This window comes from Enoplosus armatus, chromosome 3 (genome assembly GCF_043641665.1).
Source record: "Enoplosus armatus isolate fEnoArm2 chromosome 3, fEnoArm2.hap1, whole genome shotgun sequence".
Classification (NCBI taxonomy): domain Eukaryota; kingdom Metazoa; phylum Chordata; class Actinopteri; order Centrarchiformes; family Enoplosidae; genus Enoplosus; species Enoplosus armatus.
This window is the reverse complement of record NC_092182.1, coordinates 12,101,112-12,118,463: the sequence shown is the minus strand read 5'-3', so window position 1 is coordinate 12,118,463 and position 17,352 is coordinate 12,101,112. Positions and strand designations below refer to the sequence as shown.

At 42.3% G+C, this 17,352-nt stretch overlaps 1 protein-coding gene across 1 annotated transcript in view; it reads right to left on the bottom strand.

The window, feature by feature from the left end:
- LOC139282897 (inositol 1,4,5-trisphosphate-gated calcium channel ITPR1-like) overlaps positions 1 to 17,352 on the bottom strand; it is a 66,856-nt gene that overhangs the window by 35,273 nt on the left and 14,231 nt on the right. Inside the window, exons 5-38 of the mRNA XM_070902801.1 lie at positions 16,751 to 16,837; positions 16,066 to 16,224; positions 15,121 to 15,219; positions 14,183 to 14,266; positions 13,471 to 13,617; positions 13,093 to 13,188; positions 12,784 to 12,828; positions 11,623 to 11,777; positions 10,204 to 10,303; positions 9,641 to 9,801; positions 9,398 to 9,539; positions 9,106 to 9,264; positions 8,323 to 8,495; positions 7,728 to 7,847; positions 7,135 to 7,329; positions 6,651 to 6,902; positions 6,403 to 6,544; positions 6,140 to 6,323; positions 5,901 to 6,091; positions 5,678 to 5,810; positions 5,528 to 5,582; positions 5,279 to 5,444; positions 4,861 to 5,034; positions 4,688 to 4,762; positions 4,458 to 4,595; positions 4,232 to 4,357; positions 3,916 to 4,116; positions 3,572 to 3,823; positions 3,281 to 3,406; positions 3,044 to 3,172; positions 1,313 to 1,433; positions 997 to 1,181; positions 763 to 911; positions 558 to 669 (exon numbers count right to left, since the gene is read on the bottom strand). Of these exons, the coding sequence (XP_070758902.1) occupies positions 558 to 669; positions 763 to 911; positions 997 to 1,181; positions 1,313 to 1,433; positions 3,044 to 3,172; positions 3,281 to 3,406; positions 3,572 to 3,823; positions 3,916 to 4,116; positions 4,232 to 4,357; positions 4,458 to 4,595; positions 4,688 to 4,762; positions 4,861 to 5,034; positions 5,279 to 5,444; positions 5,528 to 5,582; positions 5,678 to 5,810; positions 5,901 to 6,091; positions 6,140 to 6,323; positions 6,403 to 6,544; positions 6,651 to 6,902; positions 7,135 to 7,329; positions 7,728 to 7,847; positions 8,323 to 8,495; positions 9,106 to 9,264; positions 9,398 to 9,539; positions 9,641 to 9,801; positions 10,204 to 10,303; positions 11,623 to 11,777; positions 12,784 to 12,828; positions 13,093 to 13,188; positions 13,471 to 13,617; positions 14,183 to 14,266; positions 15,121 to 15,219; positions 16,066 to 16,224; positions 16,751 to 16,837 (4,833 nt within the window). The remainder of the gene's footprint in view (positions 1 to 557; positions 670 to 762; positions 912 to 996; positions 1,182 to 1,312; positions 1,434 to 3,043; positions 3,173 to 3,280; positions 3,407 to 3,571; positions 3,824 to 3,915; positions 4,117 to 4,231; positions 4,358 to 4,457; positions 4,596 to 4,687; positions 4,763 to 4,860; positions 5,035 to 5,278; positions 5,445 to 5,527; positions 5,583 to 5,677; positions 5,811 to 5,900; positions 6,092 to 6,139; positions 6,324 to 6,402; positions 6,545 to 6,650; positions 6,903 to 7,134; positions 7,330 to 7,727; positions 7,848 to 8,322; positions 8,496 to 9,105; positions 9,265 to 9,397; positions 9,540 to 9,640; positions 9,802 to 10,203; positions 10,304 to 11,622; positions 11,778 to 12,783; positions 12,829 to 13,092; positions 13,189 to 13,470; positions 13,618 to 14,182; positions 14,267 to 15,120; positions 15,220 to 16,065; positions 16,225 to 16,750; positions 16,838 to 17,352) is intronic.

Genomic DNA, 17,352 nt, shown 5'->3' with positions numbered 1-17,352 from the left:
TGAGCGGAATTAGTGCAGTCTCATACAGTGGCGAGTGTGACTGAAAGAAGTGACCAGTCCTGCCTTATTGACTGCAGAAGTGCATGTGACAGAAGGAACAAGCCAATTCCCTTCAAAATAAGGCTACTCTTGGCAGTGTCAAGAGAGTGTGTGTGTGTGTGTGATGCAGTTTGTCCGACGCTGTAAAATCATATACGACATATTGTATAAATCTCATATTGCTGGTTTTGCGAGACTTTGCAACTCAGTGTCTTATCATGTTTGTGTTAACATTTCAATTAAAAGTAATGAGGATTGGTCTTTTATGAAGTGAATCTTCAGCATAAGAAGTCCCTTCAACATATGCTGTGTCATAAATAAATGTTTAATTCCTGAAAAGTTGACATCTGTCTCTGAATAGCAGTCCTACATATGCACCAGCGTCAAAATACATTTGGGGAAAACTTTCAATATATTTTCTACAACTGTATTTATGCATTACATACTGTACAATAAACAGTATATGCACGTTCATACCGTGTTCATGAAGTGTGGCACCCCACCATTGCTTCTCCTACCTTCTCTCCATAACCACGGTCTTTTGTCATCATCTCTCGCAGCGTTTGCAGAACTTTGATGCACAGTCTCTCCTCGTTTTCCTCCAGCAGCTGCTTGGTATGTTTGATCAGCCTGCACATTAGTTAATCTCATTTATAATAAATACACTTACTCATACGTCAATAACAGGTATATTTAGCTGAAGACGGTGTTTTCAGGGCTTACTTGCATATAAAACCTCCGCTCTCACACTTCTTGCGTGAGTCTGTGTTTTCAGGGAAGAGCAGCTCTGGCCGATGCAGCACGTCCACTAGGACTGACAACTCAGCCTGGACCAGCGGGCGCAGGCGGTCCTCAAGAGCAGACACAATGTCCTATACAGTGCAGACATAGAAACATCCTTACTGCTCAAATGATTTCACACACTTAAGCAAGCACAAACGGGCACAAACACTGTACCTGCAGCCTCTCAATGATGTTCCTGTAGTCCCGTGAAGCTGTCACCACAGAGTCTCTGCGGGCAGCATTGCGAGCAGAGAGTCTCCAGCTCATGGCTGTCTTCTGGACGATGTTGTTGGATTTCACAAACAGGTTGTTCACCTGGTTGTCCAGGTCCACAGGGATGGCTATTGCTCTGCCTTTGGCTGCCAGGTAAAAGACAAACTGTTAAACTTAGTGTACATGATGGGCTGATTTAGACCTCAAAAGTAAAAGGCTTGTGAGAAAGGATTTTTTCTGGAGTTGATGCGAGTGTTGAGAGGGATCTTGATCTTACCGACATCAGAGAGCACCTTGATACAATTCTCAACACAGCCCTTCTGGACTGGGATCAACCAGTTACAATGGTAGACCCTGAACACGGCCTGCAACAGCTGCACAAAGACGGGCTGCCTGGTCTGAGAAGAAGACGTAAAAAAGCAGAGAGGCTGTAGATTATTATATTCATCTAATTGGACTAACTTGTCTTCTTGAAAGAAAGAAAGATGTCCCTTGACAACATGAAAGATACCCATCTGTCATCTACGGCACCAACAATCTGGACCACTTTTAGTATCTCACACACACACACACACACACACACACACACACACACACACACACCTCTCCACACAGCTGTGACAGCACCTGTAGTGAGAACAGCATGCTGACTCAGTGGTGGTTTGTTACTTTTCCAGGAGACCCATCAATCCCTGAGCAGACAGACCTCACCCCAGTGAAAATCTGTTCTACTGAACTTTCATCTCAGAATACTCTCACAAACATAAATAACAAGATACAGAATTCTACACCCAACGAAAATCTGCGACACCCAGCTATGTGTTTTCCTAAAATTACAACAAATACCTGAAACATTTTCCCCAACAGAGAGGCCTGCAGCAGAGGACACAAGCAGTGAAGAAATAAAACATGCATGGAAAATAACCAAGATGCATAACACACACATACTTCCAAATACATTACTCTACATTTCACAGACAGCTGTCATTCACGGAAGCAAAACAATGTGATCTTGTATCAGAGCTGACTGAAAAGATTATCATTTGAACAAATGACTGGTCACAAAGTTATCAATAGAGCACTGAAACTATTTCTATGAATCTATGAAAGTTTGCTTATATGATAAAAAGCCATACGTTTTGTGTATTTACAAAGGAAATAATCAGCACAAAAGGATGCCAACAATCACAACTAACTGGTCTTAACTTCCGATTCGCTCTACAGGAGCATGACTAACATAACTGATTAACACACACGCACATGGGAGGAGTAGCGGAACATTCATTCTCCTTAACTACCCGAAATGACGTTAATCAGAGGAACAAAATTCTTAGAAATTCCACACTGGCACTGATTTTACCACTTAAGGAAGCACTTAAGATGAAAAACACTGCAGTGGTTTGGTTCTAATCTAAAGGTTAGGCTTTTGAATGTAATGGAGAGTCTCTTGGGGGAAATTACACAGGATGGCTAATACATATTCTATCTGTACTTACGTTCTTTCTGATGGCCACCTAAAGCACAACACAGACTGCACATTAATAGGCTGGAGGTTATCAACATGTGGATATTAGGAGAGAGGAACCCCTGAATCGTCTATCTCATGTTACTGTATGTCTCTTTCTCAGAAAAGGCTTTCTCACAGATGATCTAACAGCTGAACGGCAGGGTGTGGTCATTTAAAAGGCATATTCTGAGAAAGATGACCTTTTAACAAGAGAGTGCACTGGACATTTTATAAATACTGTAGGAGTCAGCGATCATGACACGACTATAAGGAAAGTTCAGGGCAATAGATAGATTTACATTACATCTGTTTTTGTCAACATACATTGAGTGCAACTCTGTATGTGTAGCTGACATTCCCACAGCTGCTGTTGATCAAACCTACTTTAATTGAATAATAGTAAGCTGTTCCTCCTAGTCCTCAATTGGCATTGGATTCAGTTTCACATTCATTCAGCACTTTAAAGCTTTCATGACTCAACAACAGTTGCTGGTTTCATACCTGCAGGCTGGTGCTCTGGTCAGAGAAAGGTGAGCTGAAGAAAGTCGTTATGATGCCCATGACTGTCTCCGTCACATATCGCTCCAGAACGGTGTCTGCATGCTTACGGTCACTCGTGTTGTTGCACACCTGTAAACACCAAAACATAACAAAAATGTGCTTGTATTTCAACAGATCTCATTTCCTAAGTGTAGTAAAAACTCCAATGTTGCCATTGAGCCGCCCGGTGTTCCTTACTCTGCAAATGTCAACCAGGAAGTTCTCAAAGAGTTTCCACATGTGGTTGGAAGTGTAGATCTCCTTCATTTCCACCTCGGTGTCCACGTAGCAGTGGTTCAGGAAGTTGATATATGCGATCTTAACCTGAAAGTTAGGATTAGGATTATGCTACTGTGAATGTGGCCATATACAGATTAAAAGCATGGAATGTAGATGCATTGAGAATTATTTTGTAAGCCTCTGAGTCTGCTCCATAACTAACTGGCTTATTGTTTTCTCATAGCTGTCTCTGTCTGGGGCTCGTCTCACCTCGGGGATGCAGTCCTCGTGGGTCACCACCCGCACTATGTCATCCAGAGGTAACAGGGAGTTACACTTGATCTCTGTGTAGACATTCTTGCCCTCTGTGCAGACGGCCAAGAGCTCCACCAAGTGTATGTGGTACATCAGAGGGCTGTTCTCGTCCATGCGGTCCCGCTCTGATCGCATCATCTGCACCAGCGTCTGGAAGGAGGCGCGGTCATTGTAGAAGACCAAAACATCTTCGCCAGCATTTACCAGCTGCGGGGGAAAAGAAATATACACCGTTACATCGGGACATACGGAGACTGCAGCATAGTTAAGATATCAGAAAGGTGGTAAGAAGGCGTTACCTCTGCCATAACGATGTCCTGACACTTTTTGATGAATTTATTCTCTGCTTTGACAATAGTCTGAAGGAACTTGAGGTACTGGACGTTGCGGCCGTGTGTCTCAATGCAGTGGACAAAGTGCTGAACCACGCGCTCATTGATCTCGCTGCACAGCTGGAAATTGTTCATGAAGATATGCTGCATGGTGACAGCTTCTAAAATCTGAACAAAAGAGAAAGAAAAGAGAGGAGCACCAGAACAGAATGATGTTTAAAGTCAAACTCGGCAATTTTCAATAGTAACACCGTGGTTATTGTCGTCTGGCAGGACTGCTCACCCCTGGGTTCAGGAAGAGATTGATGTGCTTGTGCAGCAGGGCTTGGTTCTGCTGGTTTCCTGCACAGAAATTCTGTAGAAACTGGTGGGCGAGTTTCATGATATCCTGCATACGCAAATCTTCTCCCTGGAGGGGAAAATGGCAGATGTGAAGGTTTGTCCACTTTTACACACAAAAAGCGCACAAAAAGCTCATTGAACAACATCTCACTGAAAGCTACCAATACCTTCTCGTAGGGGATCTGTAGGAGCTCGAGGACAACAGCATGAGCCCCCATGTTCCTCAGCAGCCTCTGCTGCTGTTTCTTGCTCTTCCGACCCGACAGACCTTCTTGGACACACAGCCTGCTGAGGCGCAGCAGGATCTGATAGAGACAGAATGAAAATGTGAGGGGGATGAGGGTTGTTGGGTCTCTGGGGCAGATTAGAGCTTGTTAACCAAATGTAAGATAGTTACCTCCTTCACCACCCTGTAGTTGTAACTGCTGGTACTTTCTGCTTTCTTTGGTTTGTCTGTGCCCCCTGAATCCCCCTACAGAGAATACCAGGAAAGTATCAGAGATAAAGGACATACTCCAGCTGGCTTTTCAGCATCTGTGTGTGGTTCTTCTGAAGTGCAATATACTGCACCTTTTTATGCTCTGACTCAGTGGAGAGCCCCTCTCCTGCATCCATGCCCTCGTCTGGCCCCTGCCTCTTGTACACCCAGAGCTCAGACTTCTCTACAATAGAGCGCAGCTGGTCCAGGTCGGACTTTATTTGCTTGTAATTTTCCACATCTTGGCTGGTGACCAACAGCTGGACCTGTGAACGGATGTCGAATGTTACAATAAAAAGTACAGAGCAGACAAAGTGGAATGACAAGATGATGCTGATTCCACATTCAAATGTTAGTGGAAATGCATTTGCATGTGTGTGTATGTATGCATGCGTCACAATGGTAAAAATAATCATGCATATATATGCAATAATGCATATCAAACTTGATTTAAATATCGTATGATTTTCATTGCTTCAGTGTTTACATGTGTGTGAGGTGTTGAGATACCTGCTTGAAAGCCTGCAAGACCTCCTGCCTTTGGCTGAAGTGCCTGAAGAGCAGGTGGAGGGCTCTGGACACCAGAGGAGGATAGTCATGCATGGTTAAGTGGAGAAGGACCCTCAAGAAGGTACGGCCACCATGATCGTCCAGGTCCAGCGGGGTGTTCTCTTCACTACACATACACAGAACACACAAATGAAAACACGTCCTCTTCTTGTACTTTGTGACTCTTTCTTTAGTGAAAACTGAGAATACCTTCCACCAAATATCCCCTCTGCCTGTTCTTCTATGTGCTCAAAGTCCAAAGCTCCTGGAATAAAAAAAAAAAAGAAGATATTTGTAACCAGTGAGTACATTTGATTGGCCCCCACATTTGTGTAAAATGCAGCCATATGGTAATCTGACCTGGCATATTGTTTGGTCCTTCAACTGCTCCAGTTACAGATAAATCACTCTGGGAGTTACTCTCATCAAACTCCCTCTTAAATATAGACAGCAGACAGGAGATCCTGTAGTCCAGGCGGACATTCAAGATAAACTACAGGACAGAAAATCATTTTTATTTTTAAGTTTTATGCAACTATTTTGGGGGATGGAGGAACTGTGTCTGATATAGTGTATCTTTCACCTGCAGGATCTCAATGATCTTCAGCTTGGTGTCCATGACCAGTATGTCCTGTTTCTCAGGTTCGGTCTGGGTCTTGACTGTGTCACCATTGGAGTTGTTGTTTGAAGTTGTGGGAAGGAAGCCCCCTCCTCTCAGGACTACTTGGGACATCAGCTCTCCTACGCCATGAATGGACCTCATCACATTAATGCCTGGAAGCGCGCACAAACACAGAGATCAACGCCATGTCCATGAGATACTTGGTCCTCCACTGACTGTGGCTGTCATACCTTTACTCTCATCTTCTTTATCCAGCTTGTTGAAAGGGAAAATGGTGCTCACATGGACACAGTCTAGAATAGCCAGCAGGATCTTGGTTAGTCTCAGCAGGTCACTGAAGTTGTAGAAGCCGAAATAAATCAGGTTCCTGGCCAGATTCACCACCTGAATACGGAAGATAGAATAAATGACATTTACCATCAAGCGTGAGCGTGATTATATATCAAGAATGTGCCAGACTGACCTCAAAGGTGAGCTTGTTCTTCTCTTTATCTGCAAAAGGGAAGCTCTGACACACCACATCTCTCAGGTAGTTCTCAACAAACTCCATCGTCTGACAGAATCGCTCCTTGATTTCATCTTTAGATGTTCCATCATTGTCGTAACTACAAGAAGACAAAAAAGAACAAATGAATCTACGACACAAAAAATGCTGCTCACTATATAAGAGAAATATTTCACAAAGAACAATCCATTTGTCCATTTACTCACTCGTCGATGGCAATCTCTGAGGGGATCTCAGACCAGAGTCGAGCATATTTGACAGGTGTAACCTGCTCCTGAGGATCACGATCCACATGCATGTGCAGCATCATGCGGCAGAAGGAGGCTCGCAGATCATAGGGCAGGTCTTCATCCGACATGCAGCGCAAGATCAGGTCCACATCCAGCTGGCCGGAGATCTTGTTGATTGCCAGGTACTGGCGGTCCAAACACATCCTGGCAAACAGGTTCAGCTGGTACCTGCAGCAGTAAACACACACAAGTGGAGTCAGACTCACATATGAAACTGCAAAATGTGCCTGAACACCATAAACCCAAGCCGTTTTAACTTCACAGGTGACCCATTCTGCAAATACAAAACTATTACAGTCATCCATACCACATGCTGACTCTGCCTGGCTCAATCTTAAATCAGACAGGGGATTAGCGTTACCTCCTTTATCCCAGAGAACCACATGGAAAAATCAACTACCTGTAATAACTGATCACCTCCTGGTCCTCCTTCTGGCCCTCCTTGGCATCCTGGGCCAGCTCCCTGATGCTTTTACTGCGAATCTCTTTATTGCTGTCTTTCCAGAACAACCACACCTCCTCCTCATCCTCCTCTGACTCCACAGAGTTCTCCCCGAGCGGCGCTCCCTCGATCTCAAATCTCGACAGCACAAGTCTGCAGGAGGAGGGGATTTTTTTTGTTTGTTAAAGGCTGATGGAAATAAATGAGTAAGCATTTGTGACAACGTGTAACAAAAGCATTGGGATTCAGATACAATGTCATTACTGTCACTGAAGCTGTAAAAATTAAAAAAAAAAAAGCCTTGTAAACACATCAGTACTGCAATAGCGACACATCAGCATCTTTAACATATGCCACTAGGGCTGCAGTCAACAACTATTTTTACTTCACAATTATATGAAACAAAGGGAAGCAGTGAAGATTAATTTATCAAAATGGTTGTTGATAAATTGTCAGTCAATCAAGTAATCTTCTCTGTAGATATCACATAGTGCACTTTGGCATTATGAGCAGGATAAGATGCAGGTGGAGGTAGAGGGGGGACTACTCACTTAGTTTCTATGAGGATGTCTGCATTAGCTGGATCCAGCACTGCGTTACAGATGAGCTCCTGTGTCACAGGGATGGACTTATTCATTGACACACACAAGTCTGACAGGTAGTCCAGGAACCTGGACACACACACACACACACACACACACACACACACACACACACACACACACACACACACACACACAAGATATGCAAAATTCAATCACCCATGATGCCTTATAAAAAAACAACTTTCATTTCACTTTCATTTGATCACCTAAAGTACACTATACTGATGTATCGTAACTGCAAAGGGACACATACAACCTTTATGACATTTAGTTTCACAACTTAAAGATGTGTGTTAAAACAAAATGCTGAATGCCACCACCTTGTCAGTTACTGGCACACTGTTGTGTGAACACTCTGCTTGTGAGGTATATTGTGTGCATACGTGTACAGAGGATACTGTATGATCAGTATATGCAGATTATGATCAGCATATAAAAGATGCCTATCAACACAGTATCATGCAAATTATTTTATCTTTGATTCTGCTTTTCACCCAGATCACTGTGTTCGTGGTGTACATACAGACACACACACACAAACCTGGGCTCACGGTTCTTGCGGACCAGGCTAACAAACGTGTCGATCTCTGCAGCGGTGATGTGTTTCTCCAGCAGCTTGCGGTTGTTGTGGAGCAGAGCTGTGATCGTGTCCTCTGCCAGGACATCGTAGCCAATCTGTTTCTGCATGAAGCGAAACTGTTTGGCTATGTACTCCTGCGGGACAGACAGACAAACAGTCTGAGCATACACAAACCAGAACAAGACGGCACACAGACTCGCTGCAAACAATTTCATTATTCATCTATCTTCCTACCTATCTTCTCTTTACATTCTCTAAGGGAGGCTATCAGGCATAACCTTGTTATATCCATTATTTATATTGACTGATAGAGGCAGTCTGTGTGCAGAAAAACAGAGCATGTTCACAAGGACCAGAATGCCTCCTTATTCAACCCAATGAAATCACCCCTCTAACAATTACACTGTAATGTGTTTAAGAGAAATCGACTGTTCTTAGAAAATGGGACTGTTGTATTTATAAGCATTTGTTACAGGAGGAGCTCGTATCACTCTGTAGCTCTGTGTGTTCGTATTAGTAGAAAATTTGATGAAGATGATCCAAATGCACAGGGCATTCAATTATACATTTTCAGGGCACTTTGTTTATGATAATCATATCAGCTGCTACAGAGCAAAAGGCCTCTTTCACTTACTTTTAGATTTAATCAAGGAAATGGGAAGGCACCTTTACATGAACTCTAGTAGCACGTTCACCCACGTGCCGGTGCTCATGAAGCTGACTTTTTGACCCGACAAACTGTACCTGGTTCTTGCGGTAGTCCTGCTGAGAGTGACGCAAAACCCGGTAACACAGGCGGCAGATGTGTCTGAAGGGGGCATGACGCTGGTCAGCCAGCTCCTCCAGTCGCAGCATGGGCCCGTCCCCGCTGTCTGTGAATGGAGCCTGCAGCAGCTTGAAGATCTGAATGCAAGGATAAGGTTGTGACAAGTGTAACCACACTGAAGTTAAAGCCAAAAACAACAGCAGGCCTGGCAACCATGCCACTTTGGGTTATGACAAGGAGTGTTACAAAGATTTGGGGAGGAGGCATTACCTGTTTGAGAATATTCTGTTCTCTCATGAGTTTCTGTCGTTCCCTGTTGGGTTTGTTGACCATGATCTCTAGAACATCCTGTCCATTGTTGGGAATATCCACCACGAAGAACACCAGATCCTCCAGAAGCTTGGTGACCGCTCTAATTGCAAATGCAAAAAAGAGACACACAAAGCAATTAACACATTATTACCTCGTTTCCTGTTAGAAATCCACAATCGGGCACCACTATGCATTTCATACCTCCTCTCATTCTGTGTGATGGTGCCTTTTTCCAGCTTTCCAGCAATAGAGGCCAGCACTTTACTGGCATCGTTGGCAAAGTCGAGGTCTCTCACTTCAGCAGGGGAGACGGGCACAATGGCAAAAGCCTCTTTGTCCTCTTTCAGTGCCGAGGTGCCAATCTTGAATCAGAAAAGAAATGTACAGCTTTGTCATCTATCAGAGCAATATGAGATATTTTTGAGTATTCAGAATTGGTCTCTGGGCCCACTTATTTCAATTATTTCCCCAAAACCCATAATGAAAACTGCAATTGTACATTTATTGTGAAAAAACATGTACAGGGAAATTAATATTCAACTACGAAACACTTCCATAACTTCACAGCAAGGAAAGAGGAGTTGCACAGAAGTTGTTTCGGCTGATAAGAGTTGGTTTGGATTTTATTACTGGTGACCCCTTGGTGACTCATAAACCCTCATATACCTAGACAGAATTTCCCCTCAGCATCATTACAGAGTCTAATCACGACAGTTTACTGGTGATCTACGGTTACATATTAGAGCAAATGAACTGCCACTCACACGCAGCATGACAGGCTTTTCCTCCTCCTTGTCAATTGGTTGGTTGGTGCTGTGAACCCATGTGTTTGTGCACAGGTGTCTGAGGCGCACATACGAGTTCCTGAAAATACATTTTGAATATTTTTATTATGATTGCGTATCATTTTTGGAGCACAAACACTGGATAGTACAAACTGACACTTGAAAAGTCAGTGTTTGAAATAAGACACAGCATCTTCAATCAAAGGATGCCAATAACGGCAAACACAGAGCTCCTTCTTTTTCTCAGGCATGAAATTTGCAAATCTATGGACATTACAGAATCAAACATAAACGCAAGCAGTCTGCACTCCCTGGTTAAAAAAAACAACTCTACAAGAGTGCCCTCTTGCCCTAACCCTAACCCAGTGCCCTTTACAGTGGTCCAATGTGCAAGAAAACGTGATGAAGTGAACTTTATAATCTCTAATTATAGAGAACACATATTTCTTGCTTTTATTGGTTGGAATCAAATAGAATTGGTTAGAATAATATGTCTTACAGGTGCTTTGGAGAGTTTGGGACTAAAGCATAAGTTCATTACTGTAGAAAGAGTAGAGCTAGATTGATCGATCGGTCCGTCAGTGAGTTTCCTCATTTCAGTCATACTTCTGTAAAGATAGTCGGGAATTTGATGCTCTATATGAGAAGCTAAGTTCATGAGCAATACATGCTCAATAAAAGCCAGATTTGCTTGTATTTTAGTGCTGGGTTCAGACTTTAGAGGATAATCTCTTTGCCTTAAATGAAAGTCTTAATTCCATTTGTGATTTACTCTCCCTAAAAGGAAACTGTGTCAATGATGAAATATCCTGCTTGGGCTCTTGAGATCTGTGTGTATTGCAGACATGGTTTATGGTATTCCTGTCCAACATCTGCAGGTGATGATGGAGACCACAAAGTCTTAAATTCTCAAATGACACCGAAGAGTTTTTATACAAAAAGACATTTTTTGTGAAAAAAAAGAAAAAAGGTCAAATTGTCACAGGCCTCCTCAGCACTGATCATCTTAAAATAACAGTTTTCAGATACAAAAGAAGCACAAGCTCACTTCAAGCTCCAACAAGACCTATGAGTTCACATGTACGCATCACACTCTTGTGTTACAACAGCTAGCTCTTCCTTAAGATATTCTAGTGAAATGATCTGGATTTCTAGTGAATGTATGTGAGTCAGACCCACATGGGGTTGCAAATCGTTTGTTACAGATGCAAAAGAGACGCCCTCACCATGAACAAGCACAAACACAAGCTCTTTCCATGGTTTATTAAGATGACTTAATATACAGTGGAAGTCGCCTACGGTTTGGTTTTCAGTGGAAAGAGTGACGGACCAGGGACGAAGAAAAAGACCACGCTGTTCTCAAAAGCGCAGGTCTGAAACACGTTATGGCCTTCCTACCTGGGCACCAGCGAGTCTCCCCCTCTTAATGTGGTAGGGTCGAGCTCAAATATGGAAGAGATGTCATTTCCATCAGGTACAGACACGAGGGTGTACATGACTTTGTCCTGGACATTTCTCAAACGGGCCCGTAAGGCTTCTTGCTCCGAGTCCAGCTGGAGAGAGAACAGTGAAAACAGAGTGCAATTAGAAATTGCCAGCGTGACAAAAAACCCGCAACACGCAGATTCTTTCAGATATTCACTTTCAGCAGCTGAGATTATCTGCCACGTTTGTGTCAAGATCAATAAGAGTCAGGTGTCTCAGTGAAAAGGTTAACTATTCCTGTGGAAAGTTTTTTTAGGAACGGACTCGAGATAGTGAAAATAGAAAACAAAAATGAAATGCAGTGGATAAGGCAATCACTGTTCAAAGTCCCCTTTCCTCAAAAGAGAACAACAACTATTTTCTTTCAGAAGTTGAATTTTCCCAGTAAAATGTCACAGTCTTCATTCAATATGGCAATAATGGTTCCCAGAAAAGCCTTATGACTAAACGACTTCATCAAATCAGTCGGAGCTCTAAATAGATTTTGAGACTCGGCACAATTAAATAAATATCTTGCTTTAGTTAGTCCTGTTTTCAATAAGACACAACTACAATGACGTAAATAGTCATCACAATAAATTGGGGGCTATTGTCTTTTGCCTTGAACATTTGTCATACTTCAGCTTCTTTGGGTATATATTTTTAGTTTGTTTTTTTTGTTTTTTTTTACTATAAACTCAATAAACTCAGGAGCCGACCGACTGTGAGCCGGTTCACTTGTCACTGTCTGGTCAGCAGATGTGAACAGCTGCAAATGTCACAGCCGGTTCACTGAGCTGCTGCCACGAACTGAAGCTCCATTATAGAAAGACGCATTCACGGTGAAAGGTCTCCCTCTGCTGGTGACTGACATGTAATACCATCTCACTGTGCAAAACAAATATTCAGAAAGGAAATACGACAGTCAAGTGAGATTTACCCTCCATAGCTACACCTCCTTCACAGACGGGCTATAAGGGAGGCTGTCACCTGTTGTTTTTTTGTTTGCAGGCAGTTTGGTTAGGTGAGTTTCACCAGTGAGAAATATAAATGTTATCCACTATAAACACAAGGCTTTCAGCGGAGCTCACTTACTGAGGAGCGGGACTCCAGGCACTCCTCTTCATACTCTGGATTCACCTGCAAAAGGTGGTTCACCACTTGGAATAAATTCTAGATATCACCTGGAATATCGTTTACTGTTATATCAAGATATCTTAAATTTAGCTTAAATTTGTGTTTTCCTGGTCTTATAGAAGTGAGGAATGCAAATACCTTCAAAAAGCACAATAGTACTAATATAATCAAAATACATACATGTACAGTATACTGCTATAGAGGTATTTTGTTAAATTTGTTCTAATTACAGTTACTAAACACACACAGTGTCTGTGGTCCACTGACCTCTGCAGCCAGGTAGTGTCCAGTGGCCAGGTGTTTGAACCTGAACAGGCTGTTCCAGTAGCCGGCCCCCCCTCGACATGGATCATGCTGCACAACCTGATACCAGAGCACACAGCAGTAACATCTTGCACCAATGCATACAATTTATTTAACAGGTGCTGTGGACTGAATTACCCAATATGTTATAAAGTAAACAGTGGGTGGGAAACATATTTATGGTCCTCCCAACAAAACTGAGAGAAGATTGGTTAAAAAATTAAAAGGCTTAGTTTATGTTTACTGCTGGCACACAGCAAAACTCTGCACTTTACTACATTTTAAAACTTTACAGCACATGCCACAATCAGGGAAGCCAACTGTTAAAATATTCATCCTCACCTCTATCTCCCATAAGGCTTTGCTGCTGGTTGCCGAGGTAGCTGACTGCCGTCCAGTAGTGCGGAGAAAAACATATTGTTTTTTTCTGTGATCATCACATGTGAGGAATTTCTCCTGTTCTGCATGAAATAACCGTACCACGTCGCCCTGCAGAGGGAGGACATTTTTTCTTACTGTCAAAAACATTCAGCATAACATTAAAACCAACGAAGTACACACAAAAAATGAAATATTTAATCTTGTGTGCCTATAGCATTTAAAAATTCCACATGATGCACTCCTTGTATAAACCAGAAGCTATTCAAGTGGATAATTAGAAAACGCACAAGATCTCTGTGGATCTCACTGTTCTAGTAGAGCCCCGAAATTTATTCACACTTTTGTCAAATATTTTGGAGAGGCCCTTTGGCCAGACCTACTGTCATCGTAGCTATTTGTGGCGTTAAAGCCACTAATGTAGAGCTGTTGAATAACTTTTAACCTACATAAAAATGTGTAAGCACACACTTTAGACTGATAAAACTGAAGTGGAAACCACCAGCCCACTCAGCTTTAATGAAGAACGTTATAAAACACCTCTTGTAAGAAAATGAGAAAATGTAAGCCAGTTTTATATATTACGGAAACCTTTCATTGATTATTCCTATAAAAACATAGTTTGTAAAAACATAGTAAAGATCTGTTTTTTTCTGGAAGCTACTGGGAGACAAACCCCTTTCAGGATGATCTCCTGATTGTCGCTCCACTTCATAAACAAGACGATCTTCCAGCTGGTGTTACAGTTGACCGAGTTCACCTGAAAAACAAACAATCAGAGTTTGACGTGAGTGTAGGTATAATCCCCTGGCAGCGGGCCTGCACAGTGGGATCACTGCAATAACACTGCCAAGGTTAAAGGGATAGTTTAGAACTACTCCCTTGTTGCCAGTCTTCTGTTTTTCCTGAAATTCCCACGACAGTTTCGTGTTGGTGGAGTTTTATTTTTTCCTCAATACCGAGAGTGAGAAAAAATCATGGATGACTTTTTTTTCTTTTTTTTTTAAGTTAGGATAGGAGAACACCATAAAACTCGATAAGTTGTCTAAATCAACTACAATCACTATTAAAAAAATTGATTACCACTTCCATAAGAATAATGTGTCAAATCCAACATGGAAAAATGTGTAACTTCCTTCCTTTGTTGCCACTTGATGTCATAGCCATTAATGATTCGTGCGTACATTCGTACCATTTCTAAACTGCTTAGAGTCATAAATAAGGAATAAATGAGCTTGTCTCCCTCTTGGTAAACAGGAAATATTGCACAAACGCCCCAAAACTGACCAATCCCTTTAACTGCCTCTGTGTTTCTGTAAAACATCTGTAAGACACTTTGATATAATAACAGAGGTAATGTAACTGAGAGCAGTCTCGTGTTATGAGAGAGAAACAGCCTTCCGAATGCAGTGTTAGCTGTAGCCTTGTCTTTAACTGTGCTAAATGGAGAATGAATGGTGGAGGACAGGAAAACAAGCCTGTAGCATTTCACATCAAGCAGCTAATAAACAAGCAGCGGTTATGAGAAACAAAGCTATAATTAGATTCTACACAGCCGACACTCCCACAGAAACATCTGAGGAGTGGAGATGAGTTGCAGAGGCTCAGTCAAACCTCATTGCATCCTGGATTATCCACGAGCTGGTGCGTGCTGGCATGGAGCGGCTGACCAGCGTTCACTGGGTTAAGGACCACTTTGTCCCCAATCACCACCTGCGATCACACACAAACACAATAAAACACAATCAAAATATGAAACATAAAGGAACAAAAGTTTATGCACTGTAAGAGCTGCCAAAGAGGGACTGCAGGGTCAGGATGCAAGTTATTTAAGAAAGTGGACCAGGATGTTTGATCAAACGTGTTTTTTTAAATTCTACTAAAGTACAGTATTACTGTACTTAGTGACGCGTACTCTATGGGGCCACAATGCATACCCTCACTGCAACTCACCTGCACTAATGTACTCAACCTTGTATCTTGTACATGCATACAGTTATGGGTCAGAGAGCATCAGTATCCATTTGCATGTCACTGTCTGTTCTCAGCAGGTATGGAGTGACTCCAATTTTCTTTTTGTCCAAGGCCTGCTGCTTGGGCCTTGTGCCATACCTACTTTGGGAGGAGCTTAGCACAGGAGCACAGGAGCCCAGTCTACGCCGCGGTTCATTTTGTCCTTGGGCACCAGTCCACTGCTTCCTGCTGCAGGGAAGATGAGCTGGTGCCAACAAGAGCTTTGTGATCAGGTAAAAACCAATTGGGTGCTGGCACAGGTCCACCCAGGGATAGATGTGATCGGATTGATGCCTCCCACTGAGGCTTAGGATGGTAAAGAAGACCTGTGCACTCGAGGTCTGGACCTTTATTATTAGGCAGATCTACCACTGTATATGCAAAATTAGTAACTCCATTTTAAAAGAGAAAGAAGTGCCATAAAGATTAACATCTGCTACTGCATTTTAAAATGTAAAATCTTTGCTTTGCCTGGTGTTGACTGACATACAGTATGGCATTCCCACAATGCACCATTCCCGCAGACATATACATATGATGTCTCACACTGTCCCCGATGGAGCGTAGCTTGTAAAAGGGCTGGATGTAGAACCAGGAGCCCTCATTTCCAGCAGTGTCCAGCATCACCCTCATGGCGTTCTTCTCCAGCAGTGCAGGCAGACGCTTGTTCACCGTCAGGTATTTGTTACTCTTCAGGTGGAGGAGCTGAGCAGCAACAAGATACAGTGTTAAGACGATACAGACAAATGGACATGCCGACATCTGAGGTGAGAAGTAAGTGCTTCTAAATTAATTAATACAGTCATTACTGCCACTGGAGTTATTTAATAAACTAATGTCATACAACAGGTAGGAAATCTATAGATTCTATAGATTCTGTGGCTTACATTATGATTGTGTATGTGTGTTATGAAATATCATCCATCAATTTACGAGCCTGCCTCTAGTATTCTCTGTTCAGGGTGCATTACGGTATATTTGTATTACATCAATTGGTGGTTTGACTACGACTGCAGGAGGTTTCAGCCTCCTTCATTTTCATTGGGACTATGCCAAAATTCACAATATTGTAATACTAGAATCCAAGGGTTACTATTAGTGGGGCATGCTAAACATGCACTCAAGCTGAGGCATATTTTAAATTTAAGATTAGTTCAGTTTAATCAAAACTTTGTGGAAGTCTAAACAAAGTTTATCTGACTAAATACCAAGCAGATGATGAGGGACGAACCTGAATGACATTCCCGTATTGAATTACGGTTCCAAGCAGTTTTTTGTTTTCAGAGTCATTTTGCTTCTTCTCCAAGTCAGCTGCATGCTGGAAGTCAAGAATGGGATAAAAAGAAAAAGAGGAGTAATAGTCAAAAATGAAGACAGTAAATCTCCCACCTACTAACCACAACATACCAGCTTTACACAGTGATGTGGTGAAAAGTAATCTGATTGGTTAGCAGTTAAACACAGTAGTAACAAAGTTCTTAGCCAAAAGTGTGCGCTTCAACAGAGGGGCTTTAACTGAAAACTCTGGCTCACATCTCCATGGAAACGCAGGAGAGATTGCAATCTTCCATTTTATGACTGTGTGGTAAGATAGCAGATTGCTTTAAATGGTATTGTAACGCAGCAGAAAGAGAGAAAGGAGAGTGTAGAGGGCAGAAAGGTAGGACAGCAGGAGTGAAAGGTTTTGGAAATGTCTATAAAAGGACTTTCTACCTCAGCAAATATGCTAAATAACTTTAACTGCTGTTAAACTGTAGTGTGGAGCGCACAGCATCAACTATTCTGTACATTCAGTGTGTATCTTTGCATTCAGTTTCAACCAAATATACCATC